Consider the following 12,663-nt stretch of genomic DNA (forward strand, 5'->3'; position numbering starts at 1 on the left):
ATCTGAAAATGGAGTATAGCTATATAAAGAGTATATGGCACAACTGCAAACCTACCAACCTGAACTCCCAGGCCGAACAAGGAGAGCACTGACAAGAGATGCAGCCAAGAGGCCCATGGTGACTCTGGACCAACTGCAGAGATCCACAGCTCAGGTGGTGGAATCTGTCCACGGGATAAGGATAATAGGAGTGGCAAGAAGAAAGCCATTGTTAAAAGAAAACCATAAGAAGTCCTGTTTGCCAGAAACCATCCCCACTGTTAAGCATGGTGGTGGTAGCATGATGCTCTGGGGGGGGGGGGGCTTCTCTTCAGCAGGGACACTTGGTCAGAGTCGATGGATGGAACCAAATACAGGGCAATCTTGGAAGAAAAACCTGTTGGAGTCTGCAAGAGACTTGAGACTGGGGCGGAGGTTCACCTTCCAGCAGGACAACGACCCTAAACATAAAGCCAGAGCTACATTGGAATGGTTTAAAACATAACATATCCATGTTTTAGAATGACCCAGTCAAAGTCCAGATGCAAATCTGTGGCAAGATCTAAAAACGTTAACAAACGCTCTCCATCTCATCTGATGAGTTTGAGCTGTTTTGCAAAGAAGAATGGGCGAAAATCTTGGTCTCTAGATGTGCAAAGATGGTAGAGACATACACCAAAAGACTTGCTGCTTGAATTTCAACAAAAGGCGGTTTCACAAAGTATTGACTGAGGGAGGCTGAATACTTTTGCACAAACTTTTCAGGTTTTTATTTGTGAAAACAATTTAAAATGATGTATAATTTTATTTGTACTTCACAATTGTGTGACACTTTGTGTTGGTCTTTCACATTAAATTCTAATATATATTTTATATTAAGTTTGTGGCGTGTTATGTGACAAAATGTGGAAAAGTTCAAGGGGAATGAATACTTTTGCAAGCCACTGTAGTTTTTTTTTCACTTCTTTAAGGGCAACAAATGTGAAAACCCAACTCTCCTGACTTATGTTTCAAATCACGTCTTCCTCTCCAAGGTGCAGTAAGTCCTCATGATGTTTTGAGGTTTTTACTCTATGAAGTTCTCCCCCGTCTGAAATCTCGGCAAACAAGATGTTACATTATCATGTAAATAATCACACCCCGCTTTGTTTATACAACCAGTCGCTTGGAGGTGAGTCTTCTGTGATTCATGACACGTGGTGACAAACCTTGATGCTTGACACAGCAGGGTGGATGTGGTTATTGTAAAGGAGATTTGATCTCCAGGAAAATTACATTTTTAGTGAGCAGGCTTAGCCACATTTTTTTAATTAAACGAATATTTCAATGAAAAAAGAGTTTTGTAAAAACAGAAACATACTGATGATACAATAGAGGTCCAAGATCTATTTAAGACACACTGACATCAACAGATTAGTTGCCCTTTAGCGATGTACTGTAACGTTTTTGTGGACAATCAAAATAAATAAAAATGATTTACACGAAGCAGTTATATGTATAATCATCTGCTAGGACACCGTTTTAAAAAAAGGGAACTTAGTCTAATGCAAAAACAACCTAAAAGGTTATGTCAGAAGTGGGATTCGAACCCACGCCTACAGAGTAGACTGCGACCTGAACGCAGCGCCTTAGACCGCTCGGCCATCCTGACGGTGAAACACGAGACGTACAAAACTATTCATAAAGCTAGGATGAGATGTGACATTAACTGTGCGGGGATTGTATTCAATTTATCAATTTAACTGAGTTTTATATGAATGCGTCTTGAAATCACCTCCATTGAATTATATCTACATCGTATTACTATTTTTAAAAGTAAGATCTCTGCTGCCATCTAGTGGTGCTGACCGGTATATTTCCATCATGTGCCATTATTTAATTTAAAAATTATTTCTTACTTCACCATTCTCTGGAATTACACTTTTTTTTTCTTTTGAGAACTTGTGTGAAATGATAATATACATTTAACGGATGGTATTATCTGAATGTTTAGGGACGCATCAGTTTCGGTGACGTCACAGCTTCAGGTGTGGCACCGGAGCGCAGGTAGGTTAGCAACTTGTTTTCTTGGCTAGCTATCGTCACGCTCGAGCAAACGGCGAGTGAACAGGATTTAAAAACAGCGTCCAGTTGTTTGTGCGTGTGTTTGCAGGAAGGAAGTGAGGAGCAGGATGAAAGCTATAATTATCTGAGGCGATCTTTGTCTGCGTTTTCTCTCGAGATCGCAGGAGAAAAGGAGTCGATCACGCTCTCGGCAAAAAGGAATGTTGTCGTAAACCAGCTTTTATTGTTTTAATCTTTAACCCTCCAACTATCTGGATCAATCGCTGAGCTGAATTTCGACGGTTAGGAAAAAAACTTTTAAAGGTTTCGGTGAGTCACGCTTATATATTATTATCGCAATGTTTTTCTTTTTATAAAGGGTTTATTTTGACTTATTAATTCACTTTAGATGCTACTACTACAGCTACAGTGACCAACAACAGCTGGTTAACTACGAGTTCTTCTGCTAACAGTTATTATTCGGGTCATAATAATACCACTCCCTCCACCTTGAAGATGAAACAAAGCGTCACAAATGAATGAAACTATCAGCATTTACGACATCCACGTCTATGGTCATAAACATGAAAACGAACATGTCTAATTGGGAGGAGATCCCAGGGCAGACCCAGGATATATTTTTTAAATGTTGTCTAATTGGGAGGAGATCCCAGGGCAGACCCAGGATATATTTTTTAAATGTTGTCTAATTGGGAGGAGATCCCAGGGCAGACCCAGGATATATTTTTTAAATGTTGTCTAATTGGGAGGAGATCCCAGGGCAGACCCAGGATATATTTTTTAAATGTTGTCTAATTGGGAGGAGATCCCAGGGCAGACCCAGGATATATATTTTTAAATATGGTCTAATTGGGAGGAGATCCCAGGGCAGACCCAGGATATATATATATTTTTTAATGTTGTCTAATTGGGATGTTCTGGATCAGCAGTGATGGGAGACATCGACCTGGAGCAGCAGGAACCCTTCCAAGGGGACAGGGATGGGACCAAGCGCCGGTCAGGAGACCAGCCGGACGGAGACGAGAAGGTGGGCTGCTGCCTGAAGTTCCAGAGGACCATCAGCAAGTGGATGCTGCCGGAACAAATGCGCAGCTCGTACCTGGAACGAGCCAACTGTTGTCCGCCTCCCATCTTCATCATCCTGGTCAGCATCGCAGAGGTGAGGGTTTTTGACTCTTTTTATCTCTCATCTCTGTGTTTTTAAAACTATTTATTTAAGGTGCATAACAGCAGATCACACGTGGCAAAACCTTCTTACTTTTTATTCCTTAAACATTCTTTGTTTTTATATACAGTATATTTAAATATGTTTTTCATGTATATATGTTTTTTTTGTTCCTGAACCAACCACTGGTGAAGCCCTTATTTAGGATAAACTGGCTGATGTTTCCATGATCTAAAAGAAGTCCATAAATGTTGGAGGACTTGCTACTGTTAAAAAGGCTGTAACTTTTATAATATTTGAGCTATAGACCTTTCATTTTCTGTGAAATGAGACGAAGAAAAGAACCTATTCATGCTGTCATAGAACTAATAATAAGGAAGTAGTCGACTGTTTTTTGGACAAATAACGCCAAAAAAAATGCTTCGTCCAGACACAGAGCAGTTCATGGTGGTCATCCTGAGCAAAAACAATTGTATGTTTTAAAAGAAATTGGAAACATAACAAGGTTGAAGCTAGAATTATGTCTGGTTTGACTCTTGTTATCAGTTTTATCTTGATCTTTAAAATATATACTTTATTGAATATTGTTTTGATTGTTTAAGCGCTTTGTGACCCTGGTCTGGAAAAGCGATATACAAATAAAAATTACTTACTTACTTACTTACTTGTTAATCTTTTACTGCAGGGAATTTTGGGAACTTCCAGTGGTTGCTTTTACATGGGTCAGCATTTTTTTGCACCGTGAAGTAAAGCCCTCATACTTTCCACAAAGGACCACACACTTGATAATAAAAATGTAAACCCATATTGTTGTGATTGTGTGTTAAGCTGGCGGTTTTCATCTACTACGCGGTGTGGAAGCCGCAGAAGCAGTGGGTGACTCTGGACGAGGGCATCTGGAGGAGCCGCCTCACGTACAAGCCGGAGGAGCGAGAGGAAGCGTGGCGCTTCGTCTCCTACATGTTCGTCCACGCGGGGTGAGTGTGGGAAAAGTCGCCTGATGCGTTACCAGTCTGTTCGTCACAGCCGTGGTCACAGGAAGTCCCGGTTCTCTGCAGTAAACAACTTAAGGGGCTGAACATGCGCTGAGTAAATGTTTCGTGGTATGAGCCGAATCACACTCGTGGTTATTAAGAACCACGACTGCAAGAAAAACAACCCATGACTGTTTATAAGAAAGTTCACATGGGATTGCTTGTGAGTTCTAAAATCTATATCTCTATGACCTACATTTAATGTAGATAACAAACTGAAATATCTGCTCAATTTTACAACTATATATATATATATATACTGTATATATATATATATAGCTTCTACTAGTTAAATACTTATAGATGTTTCATTAGAACAGTTGTTCAAAACAAAGGAAAATAGTGCAGAGACCGCCATCTAGTGGACTCTGAAAGTAATGACACTGCTTCATGAAGCTTCATCTACACATCACTACTGATGAGGACGTTTCAGTTCATATATTTAAAGCAACAATAAGAAAGATTTTGACATTGAAATTTCTTTTTCCTATTTGTGTTTTATTGCCAGTGTTGTAAACACAACGTATTATTATTGCCGAGTCAGTACCAAGTAAAATAATGACATAAGAAAACACAGGAATTAAGCAAAAGAAAAACACGATTGAACCTAGTCAGGACTCGTGTAGTAGAACTCTGTAGCTGATATATTAATGATTAACTATGTAATTCTGTCTGTAGGATTTTTGGTTGTTGTGTCACAGGACGACCAAACTGGCTTCTAGCAGTGGGTCAGACTCAGTGTTTCCATATGAGCAGGAAGATGAAACCAGGAACGGACACGATAACATTGAAGTAACACTAGCCTGATATTATAGCAGCCGGAAACACTTTTGTATTCCTACAAAGCTGGGATTTAAATACATTTTAATAGCATATTGCAAAATCTAGCTAATAATGGAAATGCGGCTTGAATATTGAGTATCTTGTTCACGAGTGAGGGAAAAACTTAAAGACACAAATTGTATAGGCGAGGAATATCAAATGTCCGGCACTTGGCCTTGTGGTTTCCAATATGAAGGGAATTATTCAACCAGGTAATGTAAAATACTGATCACATTTTTTCTGTACTTTTGTGAAAAAAAGTTGTATTTTGTGTTAAACTGGTTGTAGTAATGGCTAGTGATGTGCAGCTGAAGCTTCATGAAGCAGTGTCATGTTGTTTAGAGGTCAGTAGGTGGCGCCATCAGTTAAAAAAAGACTTGACCTTTGATTAGAACGGTTGTTACAAACGCAGAAAGATAGTGCAGAGACCGCCATCTAGTGGACTCTGAAAATAATGACACCGCTTCGTCAGACCATCACTAGTAACAGCCACTTGACCTTTAAAGTATATACTTTATTGAGTATTGTTTTGATTGTTAAAGCGCTTTGTGACCCTGGTCTGGAAAAGTGCTATACAAGTGGAAATTACTTACTTTTCACATTCGACTAATCATCATAAAATCAAGTGGAACTCTTAGGAAAGGGTTCAGCATCTGTTGTTCAAAATGACTAAACCCTGGTCTGCCAAAGTGTAACTGGGTTAATATGTTTTCACCTGTGTCTACCTAAAGTTTTTTTTTTACCAAAACCATTTAATGTTTGTTGAAATGTCTCACTGTGAATATAAAGACCAAACCTTCTATCACTCAACAGTGTAGAGCACATTTTGGGGAACCTCTTCATGCAGCTACTCCTCGGGATTCCGCTGGAGTTGGTGCATAAAGGATTTGAAGTGGGGATGGTTTACATGGCAGGGGTCTTGGCTGGTGAGGAACTTGCAATGTCCCGCAGGGTCAAATAATCAATGATGTTCTGGGTATGTCTTTTGTCCTCAGGGTCTCTGGCCAGCTCCATCTTTGACCCTCTAAGTGCCTTGGTTGGGGCTTCAGGCGGCGTCTACGCTCTGATCGGAGGATACCTGATGAACGCAGTTGTGGTAAATGTTCAGGCTTAAATACACCTGGAGTACCTTTAAGTTGGTGTTGCACATTTTTATTTATTTAAAGCAAGTATACACTTGCATCAATGTATACATTGATTGTCACATGCTTTATATATATTTAGATTATTCTTATATTTACATTAGATGAGGATTAAAGAGGATTTTAAATTTACTTTTTAATGTAATCAGTAAAATATTAGCATCCAAAAACACTAAAGCATCACTTTTTAAATCTGCAATGTAAAGCAGCACTATGTAACATTTTGCATACACCTACATGTTTACAAAAATGGCTCCTTCTGGGTTGTTTTTTTGTTATTCTGTAAGCTTTAAAAAAGTGTGGACTTTTTTAATTAAATGAAGCGCTGTAAGAAATGCATCTAAAATAAAAGCTAGAGAGTTTTCTACATGGTTCAGGACTTTTCAATGAGAAGCTTGTGACAGAAATAAAACAAACCAACATAATGTCATGGTGGTCGTTCCACTAGTTCCTTCTCTCATCGATGTTATATTATTATTATCTCTCATATTGTTTGAATCTTGCAGAATTTCCGAGAGATGATTCCTCTTCTCGGCATATTCCGCATTCTCACCATCCTCGTTATCGGTAAGTTTTTTTTTATTTCCTCTCGTCTCGGTTCATGCCATTGAAACCAGGTCTGACGTGAGAATCTTGAATCTTTCAGTGGGTGTAGATTTTGGTTTCGCCTTCTACCGAAGATTTGCAAACGACGGGTCCGGCATGAACGTAAGGATACATCTTCCTTTCAACATCTACGAGAAATCTCCCCCTCCTCTAGTTTTTTTAAATTTGTATTGACATAACTGGCAACATAGTGAATAGCTCTTGCTAGGACTTGATGGATCCTGCAGATAAATTCCTCTCATAGGGCTTAAGGCTGGTTTTCTAAAGATGTCCTAAGAATACTTGATTTCCTTCTTGTCTCCTTGCTGATTGGTTTTGCTAGAACTGGTCCAGCAGGTTCTTTCTTAAGTTTTTTTTTAAGCTGATTTTGCAAGCTGTAAGTGGATCAGCATCATCACAACTCAATTATTATTTCCCACTTTCATATATTATTCACCTAGTTTGAGGAGCTCTTCCTGAGGCGACCATTGTTCCCAGTTGAACAAAAAAAAGAGACCTTTTTGTGCAGGTCCCCGCTGACCAGCATAAGGGTCTTGGTCTTGAGTGAGGGGGGAAAAAAAGGCAGACAACCACCTTATCATAAAGAGCTGAGCCAAGAGGTCATGAGATTTTAACAATCCATTGTACACATTAAATCAAAGGAAGTATTATCAGTTATTTGAAGTTTTGTTTTGAATAGTTTTTCTTGTCAAACATCTAAATTATTTTTCTTGGTTACTGTTGTCAAACTAATCTTTTATCTACTGTCACCCGGAACTTGTGAACTTAACGGCAGAGACACATTGTAAAATGTGTCTTTTTTTGTGTGTCTTTCTTCTTTCCAGGTTTCATTTGTAGCTCATTTCGGAGGAATTGTCGCCGGGATGACCATCGGCTACTGTTTCTTCAGCGCCTATAACCAGAAGCTGCTGAAAAACCCTCTTTTCTGGATGTGCATCGCCGGGTATTTCATCTTCGTGATCTTCGCCGTGCTTTACAACGTCTTCCTATCACCGGCACCATAGAAACTTGAAACCTTTTCTTTTTAATGTTTTGTTCTTTTCACTAAAACGCCTTATATCTCACTCAGGTTACTAAAACATAACCTTTTTATTGTTCAGGGAAAATAGAGGCTATCATTGTTGCAGGTGAATGGTACCTGTTTTTATTGTACAGATGGTTTTATAAAGTACAAATTAAATGTTTCCAAAGAAACTGATACATTTCATTTTTTGTGCATATCTTTTTTTACGTGGGTTGGTTTTGTCTTAAATAAATACTTCTGAACAACTTGTGGTGCTGAAACATTTGCTCTCCCATTGACTGTTGATCGTTACTCACGCATCAAATTTCTCACTGGTTTTCTTAGGCATGTTTATTTAAAAAGGCTCACCTGACACTTTCATCCTGTTTGCACTCCTTCCTCTCTGGCTTTATCTTTCAGAACATCCCATATTTGGGATTGGTTTTATGTCATCTTCGATACTTTATATCGACTAAATCCATGACTCTGCTCAATGTAAGGTGATTGACAGGGTCCCCCTTTTTTAAATCAAATAAAAAACTCAACGTCAGCATTATTGACTCTGTCTGCCATTGTGGAAAAAGTTATTTAGCTTGCAGCACATAAACACAGCAAAGAGCATCAATATTCAATCAGTGTCAACTTGTCTGCTGCATTAGGGCCTTTCTTTTCGGCAGCTCCGGGGCCACTTCGGACACGACATATTAAAAACAAATCTTCTGAACTTCTCCCTTTTCACTCCACAGCCTTCTTCCTTAACCCTGTTCGTTTAATTGTATAAAAAAAAAAATCAAAAAAAGTGATTATGGTGAAAAGAATGATAAAAAATCTTATTGTAAATCAGTCATAGTGTTGGAATAGCAAAGTTTAAACTGCAGCTCTTTCAATTTCCACCTTCGAAACACGCCTCAGAAGCATGGATGAATAAATCATACCACACTTCCAGTGTCAGTACAAACATCTCATCAACCTCCTGACCCTTGTAATGCAGCGATGTAGCAAAGTCTAGTGTCGTTCATCACCAGATCGTCTCTGTGAGGCAGCGGATAATTACTCATCGATCCGTTTACAAAGGTGGTGAAACACTGGTTGGATGCGGGCAGTATGGATAATGGAGCAACGATCAATGAGGGGGGGATTAGATTAGTTTAACTGGAGCATTGGAATTTCCGCTACACAATAACAACAATGTAAAGAAACAAATAGGAGTTAATATTCAAGAAAGAAAATCCATTCGGGAAGCGTTGGGGACTTTTGCAGATGCTTATTGTTGATACATATGATGCTGTTTAAAAAAAATGTGGTTAAGTTTCCTAATAAACATAAACTTTCCCACTCTTGATTAGTTTTTGCTCAACCCAAATGGTGTCAAACTGCGACATCGACTGAACGGCTGCCTGTTCCGTCTACTCTGGAGCTTCATCTCTGGAACTGAATTCCCTGAACCTCTGGAATGTCATGGTTATGGGATGGATTCTGGACACTTTAAGAGAATAACCTGTTTGACCATGACATGGAATGTATGTTGTCCGTGTCCTGTGAGAACGTCTTGGTTTATTCTGATTTTTAACTAACATTTTCTCAGGCTGTCTTTACAATTGTAGATCCCCGTGTGGTCTTTTAAATGGAAACTCAAAACTCTTCATCTTCTAATACTCCCTTAGTCTATTCTAATCACTGTGACACACTGGGATATTTCCAGTAAAGAAAAAGGACGAATGTGAAATAAATAACATTACAATTTAGTTTTTTTTATGATGTTACAGGATTATTACACTGTCATGTGATTTGTTTTCCCATCATATTAAGATCAATTCAGATTTTCGTCCCTTTTTTCTTTTGCTTTGATGGCCCTTACTACTAAAATGAGGAAATTAATCTAATATGTAGGGAACTTGACTGCGAGTCGCTTTCAAAAGTAATTCATTATCCCACTTAAAGAAACAGTGTCTTTGAAATGGTGGTTTGTAGAGCTGCAGAAATAAATTATACATGTTATTTTTTTTTATAAGACAAATTACACAAGGGGCACACTTAGTTCATAATTGTCAAATGTTCATTAAATTATTAATTGAACACTTTTGATTGTTTTTAATACATTTTGACACATCTGTGTAGTTGACACTAGTTTTTTGAAGAAAAATCTAATTAAGAGCTTGACATCCCAACATTGAGGTCGTCGGCCAAGTGGCCCCGGGCTACAGAGCCAACACTCTGCGGGGGCCCATGTTCTAAATACATCCGTATCGACTTTGTGTGGTCAGAGTTGTTGGGTCGGCGATTGCGAAGCTTGACCACTCACTTGTTCCCACTTTGTTTCTGGCAGCAACAAACGAGAGGCGGGCCAGTAGAAGTTTGGGTGATGTCCCAGAATCGCTTTGTTAAGTACGCCAGCTCTATTTTAACCTCTTTTGGCGACCTCGTCCTTGCTGCATGACCCGAGGAGATTTAAGTCACCATCGGCAGTCTGTCCATGCTGCAGCAAGGTAGGTGATGCTGCGCGGCTCTGGTCGAGGATTTATCCTTGAGCAATTAAAACTTTATTTTATAATCATGTGATTTTTATTGAAATGCCACTAGGTTTCTGCTAACCTCTATTTGTATTTAAAAATGTCATTTAAAGCAGTTTATTTATTCAATTTAGTTTTTTCCCCTCAGATTTCTTTCAAACGTGAAAACATTTTCCAATATATAAGTTGGTTTTGAGATCTTTGTTTTTCCAACAGTCATAATGGCAGAGTGAAGATGGGTGACTGGAACTTTCTTGGGGGGATCTTGGAGGAGGTGCATATCCATTCCACCATGATGGGCAAGATCTGGCTCACCATCCTGTTCATCTTCCGCATGCTGGTCCTCGGCGTGGCGGCCGAGGACGTGTGGAACGACGAACAGGCCGACTTCGTCTGCAACACGGAGCAGCCCGGCTGCAGGAACGTCTGCTACGACCTGGCGTTCCCCATCTCCCTCATCCGCTACTGGGTCCTCCAGGTGATCTTCGTCTCCTCGCCGTCGCTGGTCTACATGGGCCACGCGCTCTACCACCTCCGGGCGTTGGAGAAGGCTCGGCAGAAGAAGAAGGCGCTCCTTCGTAAGGAGCTGGAGTTGGTGGTGGAGGATTTGGCGGAGGCCAAACGAAGGATCGAGCGGGAGATGAAGCAGCTGGATCAGGGGAAGCTGAACAAAGCCCCCCTGAGGGGGTCGCTGCTCCGCACGTACGTGGCTCACGTGGTCACGCGTTCCGTCGTGGAGGTGCTTTTCATGATCGGCCAGTACCTCCTCTACGGCTTCCATCTCTACCCGCTGTTCAGATGCGAGCGAGATCCCTGCCCCAACTCCGTGGACTGCTACGTGTCCAGACCCACGGAGAAGAGCGTCTTCATGGTGTTCATGCAGTGCATCGCGGGGATCTCACTCTTCTTCAACATCCTGGAAATCATACACCTGGGTTATAAAAGGATTAAAAAGGGCATCTTGGACTTCTACCCTCACTTGAGGGACGACAGAGACGAACTTGACGATTATTTCGCGAACAAGTCAAAGAAGGAATCTGTAGTGTGTGTGAATCGAAAGGCGACGGCGGTGTCCATGCCTGGCGATTGCAACATCTGGTCCGACAAGACGCAGACCGCAAACATTTATCCAAACCTGATCCGTCCTTCAGAGATTCCTCCTCAAGGAGGCCCTCACGAGAAGCAGCCCAGAGCCGCGAGTCCGATCCCCTTCGTTTGCGACTTGGCCAAGACCGAGGCGTGTTCTCTTTGCTGCGACTACATGATCAATGGTCAAGACCTCCAGGACCTGACTAGAGTTTCTCCCAGGACTAAAGAGGACAGCAGCCCGGAGTCCCCGGGATATCCAGCGAGGAGCTCCGTCTGTTCCTCGTTCCCCACGTTGCCGATAAGCTCGGCTAAAAAAGCCTGGAGAGCTCACGGATCCTTCCACTGCTCCACGGTGCCTGAAGGTAGAAGCTCCGACACGGATTCATACGGAGGTGTGGATGAAGCCTGTGGACCGGTCACGACCCGGACCAGGTCGAAATCAGAGGTCAGAGAGACTCACCCGCCCACTTCGGAATCCCTGGAGAACTGTAGCTCGGAGTCGGAGCATCCGCCGAGGCCGCCGTCCTCTTCGGTGGCGAGTGTGACGAGCAGCAGACGAGCCTCTGATCTGCAAATCTGAACTCACTTCCTTAGAGGCTTTTTTTTTATATTACGCAAACAACTGTTCAAGTTTCTGTGACACTTTGAGACCGATCATCTCAGTTGGTGATGTATCCAAAAGCATTTCTGTCATTTTATCTAACTTTTGAAATGTAATGTATCACAGTCGGACATTTATTTTGTTTTGAAAGAATTTTTTGCAGTTTTATTAAAATATAGACGTACCATTGACTTGTAACCTGGTCCTGTCTTGCCTGAAGTACCTGGGATTGTCTACAAACCCGATCCATTTGGGAATAATGGAAGATAATAAATTTAATAATTCAGAGATTAATAAGCAAATATGAAATGTCTACAGTTATTTTTATGTACAGATGGAATTCCCATCATTCGACACTTTTTCCATAGAAAATAAATTCCAGTTATTCACAGATAGAACCCACAAAGTAAAAAAGTTTGTGACACATTGCTTCATATGTGGGCGTGTCACAATTTGTGTTGACAAAATAATCAGGAAGTCAAGTGAGAAGTTTCAAATGTCAACGTAATAGTCTTTTGAATCTCACCACGAGCAAGCAGTCAATATTATTCAATGAAAAAAATAAATAAAGACGCTTCCACTGTATGGGTACAACTTTTCCTTTTGCCGAGATGTTGTTTACTTCTGCTCGGGTAACACTTTATACCT

At 40.7% G+C, this 12,663-nt stretch overlaps 2 protein-coding genes and 1 non-coding gene across 4 annotated transcripts; 2 read left to right on the forward strand and 1 right to left on the reverse strand.

Moving 5' to 3' along the window:
• Window positions 1-1,547: 1,547 nt before the first annotated feature.
• trnal-cag (transfer RNA leucine (anticodon CAG)) lies at window positions 1,548-1,630 on the reverse strand. Its single transcript has one exon. It is a non-coding gene; the product is annotated as a tRNA-Leu (tRNA).
• Window positions 1,631-2,017: 387 nt separating this feature from the next.
• Window positions 2,018-8,010, forward strand: rhbdl2 (rhomboid, veinlet-like 2 (Drosophila)). 2 transcript variants are annotated; one of them, XM_087806268.1, is made up of 8 exons: window positions 2,018-2,352; window positions 2,970-3,202; window positions 4,037-4,185; window positions 5,878-5,990; window positions 6,060-6,160; window positions 6,713-6,773; window positions 6,853-6,914; window positions 7,637-8,010. In XM_087806268.1, the coding sequence occupies exons 2-8, from the start codon at window positions 2,975-2,977 to the stop codon at window positions 7,814-7,816; spliced, it is 894 nt and encodes a 297-aa protein (XP_087662394.1). In that variant the 5' UTR covers window positions 2,018-2,352; window positions 2,970-2,974; the 3' UTR covers window positions 7,817-8,010. The 2 variants fall into 2 exon arrangements, with proteins under 2 accessions (XP_087662394.1, XP_087662393.1); XM_087806267.1 differs by having other exon boundaries at window positions 2,973-3,202.
• A 2,208-nt stretch (window positions 8,011-10,218) lies between these two features.
• Window positions 10,219-11,994, forward strand: gja9a (gap junction protein alpha 9a). The gene is made up of 2 exons (XM_087805451.1): window positions 10,219-10,301; window positions 10,542-11,994. Exons 1-2 carry the CDS (start codon window positions 10,249-10,251, stop codon window positions 11,992-11,994), a joined length of 1,506 nt encoding a protein of 501 aa, XP_087661577.1. The 5' UTR covers window positions 10,219-10,248.
• Window positions 11,995-12,663: the final 669 nt, after the last annotated feature.

This window comes from Callionymus lyra, chromosome 13 (genome assembly GCF_982586985.1).
Source record: "Callionymus lyra chromosome 13, fCalLyr1.hap1.1, whole genome shotgun sequence".
In the NCBI taxonomy this organism is placed as follows: domain Eukaryota; kingdom Metazoa; phylum Chordata; class Actinopteri; order Syngnathiformes; family Callionymidae; genus Callionymus; species Callionymus lyra.

Excerpts from the sequence above, each read along its gene's own strand:
- gja9a (XM_087805451.1), top strand. The coding sequence starts at position 10,249 with ATGACCCGAGGAGATTTAAGTCACCATCGGCAGTCTGTCCATGCTGCA. Across the intron at positions 10,302-10,541 it reads TCTGTCCATGCTGCAGCAAG|TCATAATGGCAGAGTGAAGA; the intron begins GTAGGTGATGCT and ends TTTTTCCAACAG.
- rhbdl2 (XM_087806268.1), top strand. The coding sequence starts at position 2,975 with ATGGGAGACATCGACCTGGAGCAGCAGGAACCCTTCCAAGGGGACAGG. Across the intron at positions 3,203-4,036 it reads TCCTGGTCAGCATCGCAGAG|CTGGCGGTTTTCATCTACTA; the intron begins GTGAGGGTTTTT and ends TTGTGTGTTAAG. Across the intron at positions 6,774-6,852 it reads TCTCACCATCCTCGTTATCG|TGGGTGTAGATTTTGGTTTC; the intron begins GTAAGTTTTTTT and ends TGAATCTTTCAG.